The sequence below is a fragment of the Ostrinia nubilalis genome, chromosome 17, assembly GCF_963855985.1.
Source record: "Ostrinia nubilalis chromosome 17, ilOstNubi1.1, whole genome shotgun sequence".
NCBI classification, from domain to species: Eukaryota; Metazoa; Arthropoda; class Insecta; order Lepidoptera; family Crambidae; genus Ostrinia; species Ostrinia nubilalis.
Window position 1 is genome coordinate 6,571,857 of NC_087104.1, and position 12,418 is coordinate 6,584,274.

Sequence of the window (12,418 nt, forward strand, 5' to 3'; positions counted from 1 at the left end):
TAAATACATACTTATTATACATAGAAAACACCCAGTCCAATACAAACAAATATGTTCATGCACACAAATGTTTGTACTGTGCGGGAATCGAACCCGCTACCTCCGGAATAGTAGTCCGTTTCGAACCACTACACCAAACGGCCGACACATTTACGGCCGACAATAATACATAATATGATGCTAATACCCAGTTTCTGGCCTGGGGGGGGGGATAAGTCATACCCAGCTTATAGCCTGGGGGAGGGGCAAGCCTTACCTAGCTTCTGGCCTTGGTGGGAGGGGGGGAGAGGCAAGTCATACCCAGTTTCTGGCCTGGGGGGGGGGGGTAAGTCATACCTAGCTTATGCTCATGGACTGGGGGAAGGGGCTAGCCTTACCCAGCTTCTGGCCTGGGGGAGGGGGGGGTCAAGTCATAACCAGTTTCTATGGGCTGGGGGGAGGGGCTAGCCTTACCCAGCTTCTGGCCTGGGGGGGGGGGGGGGGTCAAGTCATACCCAGTTTCTGGCCTGGGGGGGGTAAGTCATACCTAGCTTATGCTCATGGGCTGGGGGGAGGGGCTAGCCTTACCCAACTTCTGGCCTGTGGGGAGGGGGGGGGGGGTCAAGTCATACCCAGTTTCGGGCCTGGGGGGGGGTAAATCATACCCAACTTCTGGCCGAGGGGGAAGTCATGCCCAGCTTATGACCTGGGCAGAGGAGGGGGGCGGAGGAGTCATACCCAGCTTCTAGGCTAAGATTAAATAGATTTCCAGGAGGGAGCAGCTGTCCTTTCCTGCAGCAGCTGGCCCGCCCATGGGAACGGCGAATAGGTAGGTAGGTAGGTACGTAGGTTTAACTCAGAAAAACTAAATAACAGGTAGGTGTTGCGTGTACATCGAAATGATCTTCATAACAATGTCTTGTAGCCTAGGCAGAGTGTATCTGCCTCAGCTATACCTTATTAATAGAAGTAAATAAATAAATACTTATACATTTTTATATTTTACTTAGAAGAAGATATGACTCTAACAACACTTATGAACACTTTATTTGAATAAATCGCCAAATATACCACCGCGGAGACCCCAATCACGTCTCTCCGTTCCATTGAATCGTATGAGCGTATGGATTTTTTGCGTTATTTTTCACAATTTCTATTTTTAAAAATTACTTATCGATAGCTTACTTTATTCTGATGAATAAATGTCATTACAAGTTTTTCTCTAAAACTGATAGTTTGGCTAGAAAAAAATATTTTCTATCCACGCAGTACGCCGGCAGCGTTCGGATCGGATATAATGACGTCATCGTCCCCGCGCCGGGCGGTCAGTGAATTTTTTTAGTAATTTGGCCATAACTTCGTCAATTTTTGTCGTAGAACAAAAATTTTTGGACTGTGTATTAAGGATTTCTTAGCCCTATAAATCTGCATTCACAGCTAAAAATCGAAATGATCCTCATTATGTAAGTTTAACAACAGGAATGAATGCATATAAAAATTAATTATTCCTTTTATATTTTGTTTTAGACAAATTACAACTCAAAATGTCTTTTGCCAACACAGTCTGCATTATAATTATTATAAAGGAAATAGATTTAAGTGGTATGTGTTTATTTTATTAGATTAATAATTTTATTGAAATTATTATTTAAAAAATTATCATACTCATCAATGCACTAGCAGGTCCAGAATTGTAAAATTGGCAAATATTGTTACAAATTATGTTTTTATTGTATGAAATTTTAAACATTAAGTTGGAACACACGTTGGACATAAATAATGTAAATGACGATAAGGAAAAGTAAAGAACCTTTTTGGTTTGGTATTTTGAATTATTTCGTTTATGATTCGTTGTTAAATCGCTATTTGGATTTTGGATAAGAGCTACATTCCTGTAAAATGTGTAAATATAGAACCAGGTCACAATAAATATTACCTGCTTTATATCTTAAAACCTGTATTTTTATTTGCAACCCTAGAGATTTTCCACCTGAGATGTAGCCTAATTTGAAGTAGTATGATGTAGTGCCCATTCCAGAAAATTTACAGTTACTTATATTGCAAAACTAAAGAAGATTTCTTGAAACTGTTGGAATTTTTTTTTTTAGTTGACGGGGCCCTTTATCGATGTGGATGGGGCCCTGCAGCCCGGGGGCCCCGTATGATACTAAGTACGCCACTGTGCTTGATTTTTTTCAATCTTCAATGATAAGTACCCCCAGGGCCCCAAATATGAGTTGAATTCTATTTCTGGCCATGTGATTTCATGGAACCTCTTTAGGTAAGATCATCCCGGTGCTCCGTGGGGGAGCCTCGAGATTTCAATGGAATAATCCGTGTGCTTTATTCTATCTCCCAGGCACCGATTCTGTCGAATAGTTTCTTTAAAATTTATGAGGTGTTCAAAGACTTGAGTGTTATTAGTGTTCGTTCTATAGAGTATGTATTATAGTACATAATGCTTATTATATTAAAAAATATAGCCCTTTTATAATCAAGTTTCATAAATTAGAAATAGTTTCACAAAGTAATATTTTTTTACATGAAATGGAACGCAACTGATTAATCATCTTCCGCAAAATTGACAGATAAGAAACGTCAAAAAAGTGGAAGTGGCTGCACCCACAGATTAGAGAGTATGTCTAAAGACAGATAGGAAACGGCCCTAGTATTGGTTAAACGATAAACAAACTGGTACCGAGCTAGATTGTCCAGTAGGTGGCGCTGAATACAATATGGCGTCTGCCGCCCACAGATTAAATATACCTGTCATACTTTTTTATGATCCGTTCCTTTTCATGTATTGCGGTTAAAAATAAAACTATTGAAGTATCAAATGAAACTTTATTGATGAAATATAACATGAAATATTTTGTTTACGAAAATCAATAAGCATTAAAACTATTGGATTTTAAAAGATTACAGTTACTGTTGTGATTACAGTAGGTACATTGTTTTAGTTTTTACATAATGTACTCACGGCTTGACATTTGTATGTAACTCATACAAAATAAGTTGCGTTATGACTTATAGTAAAATAGTTTTTAATGTTCTCCATAAATTCACACGTTCACTCTCACTTTGGTTCTGTCTAATCCAATAGCCACTGTAAGCAGGCCAGATCTACGTTTCTCACCACCTGTAAAATATATGAAATATTTGTAAATTAAGAGCAAAAAGATGCACATGTCACCGTAAGACTGTAATCTCCTACATCATCTACATTCTACACTAATATTATAAAGAGTACAGCAGATGAACAAGTGATCTGTCTTATCTACCATACCTATCTTACTGTTTTGTTTCTAGATTTGCACTACTTTGTTAAATAAAATTAATTTACCTTGTCAAATGTGTACTTGTCAATCAATTACATGTACATTCACAGAATCTGGATTCCACCAATCTGTAATTAAATAATTAACTTTTATTTGATCCTAGTCGAAAAGCGTCAGAGGATAGTGTTAGAATCATTTTGAGGGTGTTTTAAATTTTAAAGGTACTTACCAAATGTTCTTATCAACAGAAGTTAATATTCATCTAATACAAATCTTCCTAATTTAATGCATTTATGTCATGGCATAACTTGCAAATGAAATGAGTTCATCGTTTGTAATCAAGCATTCTTGGTCTGGTTTTATTGCTTATATAGGTTTCTTCTAAACTTATTTGAATAGGAAGTAAAGGTTGGTTCATCTGGATTTTAAGTAACAGTTGACAATAATGATCAGCACCGGTGATTCCATAGCAAGCACTTTTATTGTAATTGCAGCTTAACACCTTATAAGTTCGATATTAACCTGAAACAAATAGGTACTTAGATTCACTGTATAAAACACGTATCATAATTCACTGTGTCCTGCAATCTATGCCTGCAATGTACCTACGTGTATTGTATTTTGGGTCCAAACTCCAAAGTATGTTGTTACTCCATGAAACGATCCATATTTAGTTTCCATTGATTTAAATGGAGTTATGAATGATATTGTAATGAAGATTTAATCCTTTGTGTGGTTCAATACTTGATAAAACATGATGTTGCTGCAAGCTGCAATAACCTTTCTCGAGTGGATATCTTCTTCTTCTTCTTTTATTGATGGCGATGAACTTGTGCTTTCGAGTGGATATCTTACTTGAGAGAAATTTCTTCTTAAAACAAACATCAATCCAACTGGCAATCCATGCACATGTAGTTCTTATTAATATTGATTGAGAAATTATTGATTTTAGATAAAATTTGTTTAAAGAAAAACACGTTTTTTCGATGAAAATTTTTGACGTTTTTTTTTTTAATAATGTCACAGTTGTAGACTTGAGACGGAACTAAATTGATTAAAGTGAAAATTACGACTTTGAATTAATATACTTTTAAATAAACATTTCATTTATAGAATGCAAATAGATTCAATAAAATAATTTATAAATAAAAGTTGAAGTTGTAATTCGAAAATGTTTACTAACTTGATTCCAGACACGCAAAAGACCATTGCCATTGTCGCATAAAGGACAACTATAAAAAAAGTCACTTCCTCTCGGAACTGTCAAAAAAATTCACTCTCTATGGAGCTGTCAAACTCTATGGCGTTTCCACCCCGTGGCTGCACCGCACCCAAAATAAACCTAAATTCGGCTTTATTTGTGACTAATTGGTGCAGTTTTGTTGAAATTTACAAAATAAAATGGGTGATCACCTGCCAGCATGCGTTATTGACGTGGGAACTGGCTACACGAAGCTAGGGTTCGCCGGCAACAAGGAACCGCAGTTTATCATTCCCTCAGCCATAGCGATAAAAGAAACGGCGAAAGTAGGCGATCAGAGCACTCGTCGCATGACTAAAGCCGTCGAGGACTTAGATTTCTTCATCGGGGATGAAGCGTTCGACGCTACTGGATACTCCGTGAAGTATCCGGTGCGTCATGGACTCGTCGAAGATTGGGACTTGATGGAGCGATACATCGAGCAATGCGTGTTCAAATACCTCAGAGCCGAGCCTGAGGATCATCACTTCTTGCTGACCGAGCCTCCGCTGAACACGCCGGAGAATCGGGAGTACTTAGCGGAGATTATGTTTGAGTCTTTCAATGTGCCAGGCTTGTACATAGCGGTGCAAGCTGTACTAGCCCTCGCTGCGTCGTGGAAGTCGCGCACGTCGGTCAAACGCACCTTTACGGGCATCGTAGTAGACAGTGGTGATGGTGTAACCCACATTGTGCCAGTAGCAGAGGGTTATGTCATCGGATCTTGCATCAAGCACATTCCAATTGCTGGCAGAAACATCACATCTTTTATCCAGTCACTTCTCCGTGAAAGAGAAGTGGGCATCCCACCGGAGCAAAGTCTCGAAACTGCCAAAGCGATAAAAGAGAGATACAGTTATATTTGTCCTGACATAGCTAAAGAGTTTGCCAAGTATGACTCAGACCCAGGAAAATGGATGAAGAAATACACAGGAACCAATGCCATTACTAAAAATCCATTCTCTGTTGATGTTGGTTATGAGAGGTTTTTGGGGCCAGAAATATTCTTCCATCCTGAATTTTCAAATGCAGATTTCACGGTACCTTTGAATGAAATGGTTGATGAAGTGATCCAGTCATGCCCCATTGATGTCAGGAGGGGTCTGTACGGCAACATTGTGTTGTCTGGAGGGTCAACCATGTTCCGTGACTTTGGAAGGAGGTTGCAGAGAGATATTAAGCGCACAGTCGATGCTAGGTTGAAGCTTTCTACAATGTTGTCAGAAGGACGTATTACGCCTACACCTATTGATGTGCAGGTGGTATCGCACAACATGCAGAGGTACGCTGTGTGGTTTGGAGGCAGTATGTTGGCCTCCACTCCGGAGTTCTACCAGGTGTGCCACACTAAGCAAGCGTACATGGAGTATGGGCCGAGCATCTGCAGACACAACCCCGTCTTTGGAACCATGACATAATGCCTTTACAATTGCCAGTATTCAAGCAATGTTACAAAATAAAAGCTCTTCTTATTATTTACTTAATAATTTAAATATTGTTAGCAATAATTTAAATGATTGACTGACACATAATTATAGATTTAAAATAATATTACGGAACAAAATATCTTATTTGATATTTAAAAAGTTACGGTCAAAGTATTCAGTCATATTCATTGTATTTTTTGTATTACTGTTATTGTGATTTTTTTTATCTTGTGTCAATAATTATGTAAAATCTGGTTAGCTGGATTCATCTTGTAAAGTATAGGCATTTATAATTGCATTCCAGCATTTTACCAAATATGAAATCAAATAATAAATCTTTAACTATATTTTAGACTAGTTTTATTCCTTATTGGATTTCCTATAAAATATACCTGATTTCTAATTCAAATATAGGCTAGAAAATTTGAAACTAGAAAACTTAAAGCAGGAAGTCTTCTGTTCAACTTCCAACTTAAGCAGATTTTTTAAATTATTTCTTCCTGTTATGCCTACGTTTTCTGAAATTGTATGACTCCTAAGAGCTCTCCTTCGCTATACATATCCTTTAACCGACGACGTGCGGTCTCACAGACCGCTCCGGTTTTTGAAATTTCTGGATTGCAATGTTCTACTTACTCCCGTGCCCCGAGCGTCTCAGTACCTTCGAGTTTAGTTGCCCAAACGCCATTACAGGTAGTGGATACATCGACGAGGGCAGTTTTAATAAGATAATTCGATTTAAAGTTCAACAGCGGTCTGTGGGACCGCACGTCGCAGACTACGTGACATTTTTGTACCATACCGAAAATTGCGTTTTTGTTTTAGACGACTCATTTTTCGTAAAAATGATGGATCCTGGGCCACCACAACCTAGGAAAAGACATTTCCTAATGATATATTGATATTTGAACATAATATTATGTAAAAGACGGTAGTCTGTAAAAAAATACCGCGAAACGGGTGGTAAAGCAAACAGTGACATGTATTCTAGGCTCTGACATGCCAAATCAGCCTGATGTCATTGCACCAGCTGCAAAAAAGACGTACATGTTAGTCCACCTAAATTAAAAACGAAATTATCTTACAGGTGTTACCAATGCATACCGAAAATGCTTGGCATGCGGTAAAAAAAAATGTCCTGATTGTGCCTAATGTTTACCCTACGTCAAATTTTTTTTATGCATGTAATGTACGTGTCATTTATTTTTATTTTATTCATTATGTTCACTATATTTAGGAAGGAGTATAGTTTTTCTTGCTTTTATTAAAATTTACAAGTTATATAGGTATTATTGAGCTCTAGTGTAATTTCAATGAAATTAAGGGTCAAAAAAGTTTTAGCCATATTTAAATAAAAAAATATACATTGATTCCTCGCAAATTATACGTATGTTTATTTGTAATACTATAATGTTCTCAAAAAATATGAAACCAATACACTTTTATGCAAAAAATGATTACTTTTTGAGTAAACAGTATAGCGGTCCCACAGACCGCACGTCGCAGACGGCGTGACAAAAAAATCACGTCGTCGGTTAAAGGATATAATGTAAATTGTCTGTATTCCGTAACTAGTCTCAAATTCAAACTAGTGCAGTTCGTAACTACCTAGTTACATCGAGTTTTTTGTTGCGGTTCTGTGTTCGCCTCTTCAAAAGGCATCCAATTCAAAGTTACCTACGTCAACGCTGCTCTTTTCATTTCTCTCTAATTAATGCCTAGGAGAGAACTAAGTAGGCGTTTGCGTATGCTACTGTTCCTATGGTGGTTTTAGGGCTGCCACACACTAGGTGAAAATTTTGAAATTAAGCTACATACCTAAAATACCTACCTACCTACCACTTAGTGAAGAAAACCTACCTACTCACTTATGTAACATGGGAATCCTGGATTTAGTTAATAACTTTAAGTACCTACCTCAGTAGCGAGTCTTATGTAATGGCCGACGCCGCGACGGAAGTCGTCTATGGACGTCATGACTAGGGCCTGGAAAATCAAAGTGGTGGATGACTGTAGCTAAATAACTTATATGGACCGACGATCTGGTGAAGGTCGCGGGAAGCTACCTGGATGCAGCGCCGGACCAATTGTTGTGTTAATCCTTGGGGGAGAACTTTGTCCACTAGGGGGCCGTCTTCATTTGGCTGAAACGAACGAACATTTATTTACAATTTTATTAATGTTTACGTACCTAGGTATTAACATACACAGCGTGTGGTTACCCTAAGCCTAACCATACGTTTCGTATTACCAGGTGATGCCTATTACTTGTTTTTCAAAGCAGCCTGCTAATTAGTCTGCACTGCGACTTGCGAGCCTCGTACAAAAGGGCCAATTTCCGACTGGATCGCGCCGATTGCACGCGCCCTGAAGAGTGCAGTATTTGCACAGATCACTTGTAGAGTGCGCGTCTGGTGCTATAGACTCGTAGATAATTAAGGTAGACCTACATACCCTACCTATGTATGTACCTACTAGCAGCCGCTGTCCCGGCTAGTTCAGTGATTCGTCCCACAACACGTTCGTCCCACTGGGGCTCTACAAGTGATCTGTGCAAATATTGCACTCTTCAGGGCGCGGAATAATTAATTTGCTTTTTATCTTAAAGCTACCTGGATGCTGCGCTAGACCGATTGTTGTGGAAATCCTTGGGGGAGAACTTTGTCCACTAGGGGGACGCAGGACGTCTTCATTTGGCTGAAACGAACGAACATTTATTTACAATTTTATTAATGTTTAGGTACCTAGGTATTAACAAACACAGCGTGTGGTTAGGTGGTTACCCTAAGCCTAACCATACGTTTCGTATTACCAGGTGATGCCTATTACTTGTTTTTCAAAGCAGCCTGCTAATTAGTCTGCACTGCGACTTGCGGGCCTCGTACAAAAGGGCCAATTTCCGACTGGATCGCGCCGATTGCACGCGCCCTGAAGAGTGCAGTATTTGGCACAGATCACTTGTAGAGTGCGTCTGGTCTATAGACTCGTAGGTAAAGTACCTACCCTTCCTATATCTATTATTTAACTAGCTGTCCCGACATGTATACCTACCTATTATTTTCAAACAATAATAATATTTCCGCAAACATTCCATAGAAAAAATTGTAACGTTAGAATTTGGAAAATTTTCCGGAAAACTTTTCTAGTTTAGAAGGTGTTACCTAATGTGCGCACTTTCATACTTAGGGGAGAGGGGGGGCAGCTTTGGACAGGGGCAGCTTAGAACAAATGAATTTAAAAATCACTGGTTCAGGGTACAATGGTATAAATCATAATTTATATTGCCAGCACTGATGCGCATAGCTGTCACATCTCATTTTTAATATTTAACTGTAGGTTAACCGGTAAAAGTGCTTTTTTGTTTTTGACTGCCAGTTTCGCACTTTTTAATTTTGGTTCTAAGGTTTTTGTGGACGTAGTTTTATAAAATAGTGAGTGGTTTGTTTACTATATGGAAGTTTAAATAGTTTCAATGAATATTTGATAAGAAATTGCAACATAAAAGTATGTTCCGTTATGAAATGTATGTTTTTTTCTGGAAATATACCCATGGGGCAGCTTTGAACGAAATGGTTGGGGCACCTTTGAACTTTATCAATTTTCTTTTTTCAGTGGTATTATGAAACTTTAAGTTTTCTAATACTTCGTAGAAGGTTCTTACATAAAAAATAAGAAGATTGCTTTACTGTAACAGATAAAATTTCAAGCTGGGTGAAGTCCGGGCAAAAGCTAGTTTTAGTAGTTGATTGATATTTTTAAAATTATGGAGTTTTGTCTTTGATGTGTCATTAAACAGAAAGTTTATTAGTATTTAGTTAATTGATATATTATCTTATATTTACTTTTTTATTAATATCCCTAAGTTTTGGGTTACTTTGTACAGAGTGATTTAAAATAAAATAAACATGTTAAATTAATCCCAAATGACACTGATCATTTAGAATTTTGTTTATTAATTATTTAAAAAATACACTTCATAAATATTCAGTTTTATTTCATTGAAAAAAATACTAATTCAAAACTGCCCCAGGCGTGTTCAAGGCTGCCCCGACTACGGGGCAGTTTTGAACATTTACAAGTCTGTGCAAAAATCTAAATATCTTAATAAGCGTTCATGAACAATTAAGAAGAACATCATTATTTTGTTGTGTGATAACCATGACCTCTATCTAGGAAGAAAAAACTTATGAAATCAGTCAAATTTAGAAGATATTTAATAAACTATTAAAATTGTTCAAAGCTGCCCCCCTCTCCCCTACTTGTTGATAGTTGATACTGACCAAACTAAGTACCTAAATGTGTATTGAGCGTTAAACTGGGTGGGTTGCTGCACCGTCTTACTTTAACGAACTTCAAAACTTCAAAAGTTTGTCAAAATCCATAAAAAAAACACCGGTTAAAATAAGGTGGTTAATCCGGTTAACTCAGCCTTACCTATATTTTGTCAAGTCAGTATTGAGACATTTGGGACGAATTCTAAAGTCTCTGAAGAGGTGCATTTTGTAACAAAAATGCATCATGCGTCTCTATCAACAGCAAAATAAAAAATTGGTCCCTTTCCCCCACCTTCCCATTAATGATCGTTCGAGTTTACCCCGCGGGTAGTCGACGATTTTAATAGGTGGGTAGGTAGGTACTTACCACTCAAACACGTTTGTTGTCGCACACACACGAGGATCGAAGCCTGATTGTTCGTAGACATGTATCGTAATCTTACCGGGTAGGCATATCAGAATATAGCTCAAGAAGAAAAGCAATGTTTGTTGTAAATGTGCATGTAGATAATGCTGAACGTAGAGAGATAAAATATTTTTTGTATAATTTTAAAAAAAGACTGCCGGGGCCCTGGGGTCTTTAGCATAAAAAGTCACGCAAGCGCACTAACTCTATTTTTTCACTTTTGTGAAATTAAGTAGCTACCAACTCTTTAAATGAATTAAGAAGTTAGGTATAAATTCCTACTAGTTCCTACTAGTTAGTACCTATCTACGAATTCAACCGACTCGTTTTTTTTTCAAAATGAATTTGACCGTTCGTTTTTTGTCCATAATTTCACGAAGTGACGGTCAGGTCTACGAAAGAACCGGCTTACTCATTGAATACCAAACGAAATTCCTGCAGAAATTGTTCACTGTATTTTAAACTCGGTTACTTCTGAGAAAATTTACAAAACATTTTCGCCGTTTTATGTTGGATGAGCTACACAAAACATTTATACCTGCATCTTGGACTACTCTAAATCAATTAATAGTCTTAAGTAGTTCATTTGTTATTAAATAGGATCTAGTTTTCAACTACCTACCTATTTTAATTTAGGTTTATGTAAATAGTGGACATCTTGACATGGAATCTTCAATTATTATTTAGAATTAGGTATCTTCCTTGTTGTTTTTGACTCGTTGATGCTCTTTTAAGCTTGGTTTCCACGAAAGTGCAGAGATGAGATTGGTAATTACATAACCAATCAAATTACGTTTTTATTTATTTCTAATCATTTCTCCGCTTAGCATTGACTCGGAAATCTCCTCCTCTCCACTTTGGTTGGAAACCGGGCCTTAAAGACAAAAAACGTGCTCCTGCAGTCGAGACTCAAATATGCCCTGATGATGATGATGATGAAAGACAAAAATAAGTCTTTATTGAAGGAAACTGGCCGCTCTCCTTGTCTATGGCCCAGAATGCGTGGGGTTGCAGCTAATTGCAAAGTGCAACCATTGTTTTTCCATGCCCTCCGCGCCTCGGGGCGCAGACCTCGTGCTATGAGATTTTTAATTATTCCACCAGACGAATCTGTAGCTGTGAATAAGAGAACGTTTTCTGGAAAATTAATCTTTATTTATAGCGCGAACCAAGTGCCGATAATAAATTACCTAGGCTTATTGGGGTTCCTAGGTAGGCATAACTATTATTGAAACAAAAAGAAATAGCCCGACTGAAAAATTGTAGCTAACATTTTCATAAAGGCTGAGTGGCACCATCTTATTTTAACCGCGACTATAACCGTAACCGGTGTTTTTGTATGGAGTTTGACAAACTTTTGACGTCTGTTAAAGTAAGATAATGCAACCCAGCCTTACATTGTAATGAGGCGAAAAGATGTTGAAAATTGATTTTTTTTTTAAATTTGAATGATCATGGTAACTATGCCATCAAAATATCAAAACACGTTTCGTCAATCGGAATGATTTTGTCTGGTTCGTTGGTTAGATTGATATAAAAACTTTTGTTTTAAATACAATTAAAATACGTAGTTCTTTAAAAAATATTTGAGCTTTTTATTTAACACGTGGGTAATTAATTTCACATTTTACTGTAAGCCTTGTGTACGTTTTTAGATTACCGTTGGCTATAACGAGGATGGATCAGCGGAGTTGTCCACCAGGGGCCATAAATCTCGCTTTCAGTGCCTATTACCTTGTCAGATCGTTTGTACGGCTTATGTGAATTTATTAAGGCCTATAAATTATATTTTTTCTTGTAAACACTGTTTAGTT

At 37.6% G+C, this 12,418-nt stretch overlaps 1 protein-coding gene and 1 long non-coding RNA gene across 2 annotated transcripts; one reads left to right on the top strand and one right to left on the bottom strand.

Moving 5' to 3' along the window:
* Positions 1-2,809: 2,809 nt before the first annotated feature.
* On the bottom strand, positions 2,810-4,051 carry LOC135079931 (uncharacterized). Its single transcript, XR_010258922.1, has 4 exons — positions 3,867-4,051; positions 3,487-3,779; positions 3,323-3,385; positions 2,810-3,118 (listed from the first exon to the last, which is right to left on the bottom strand). It is a non-coding gene; the product is annotated as an uncharacterized LOC135079931 (long non-coding RNA).
* Positions 4,052-4,569: 518 nt separating this feature from the next.
* On the top strand, positions 4,570-6,271 carry LOC135079930 (actin-related protein 3). Its single transcript, XM_063974569.1, has one exon. The coding sequence runs from the start codon at positions 4,659-4,661 to the stop codon at positions 5,913-5,915; it is 1,257 nt and encodes a 418-aa protein (XP_063830639.1). The 5' UTR covers positions 4,570-4,658; the 3' UTR covers positions 5,916-6,271.
* The last annotated feature ends 6,147 nt before the right edge of the window (positions 6,272-12,418 follow it).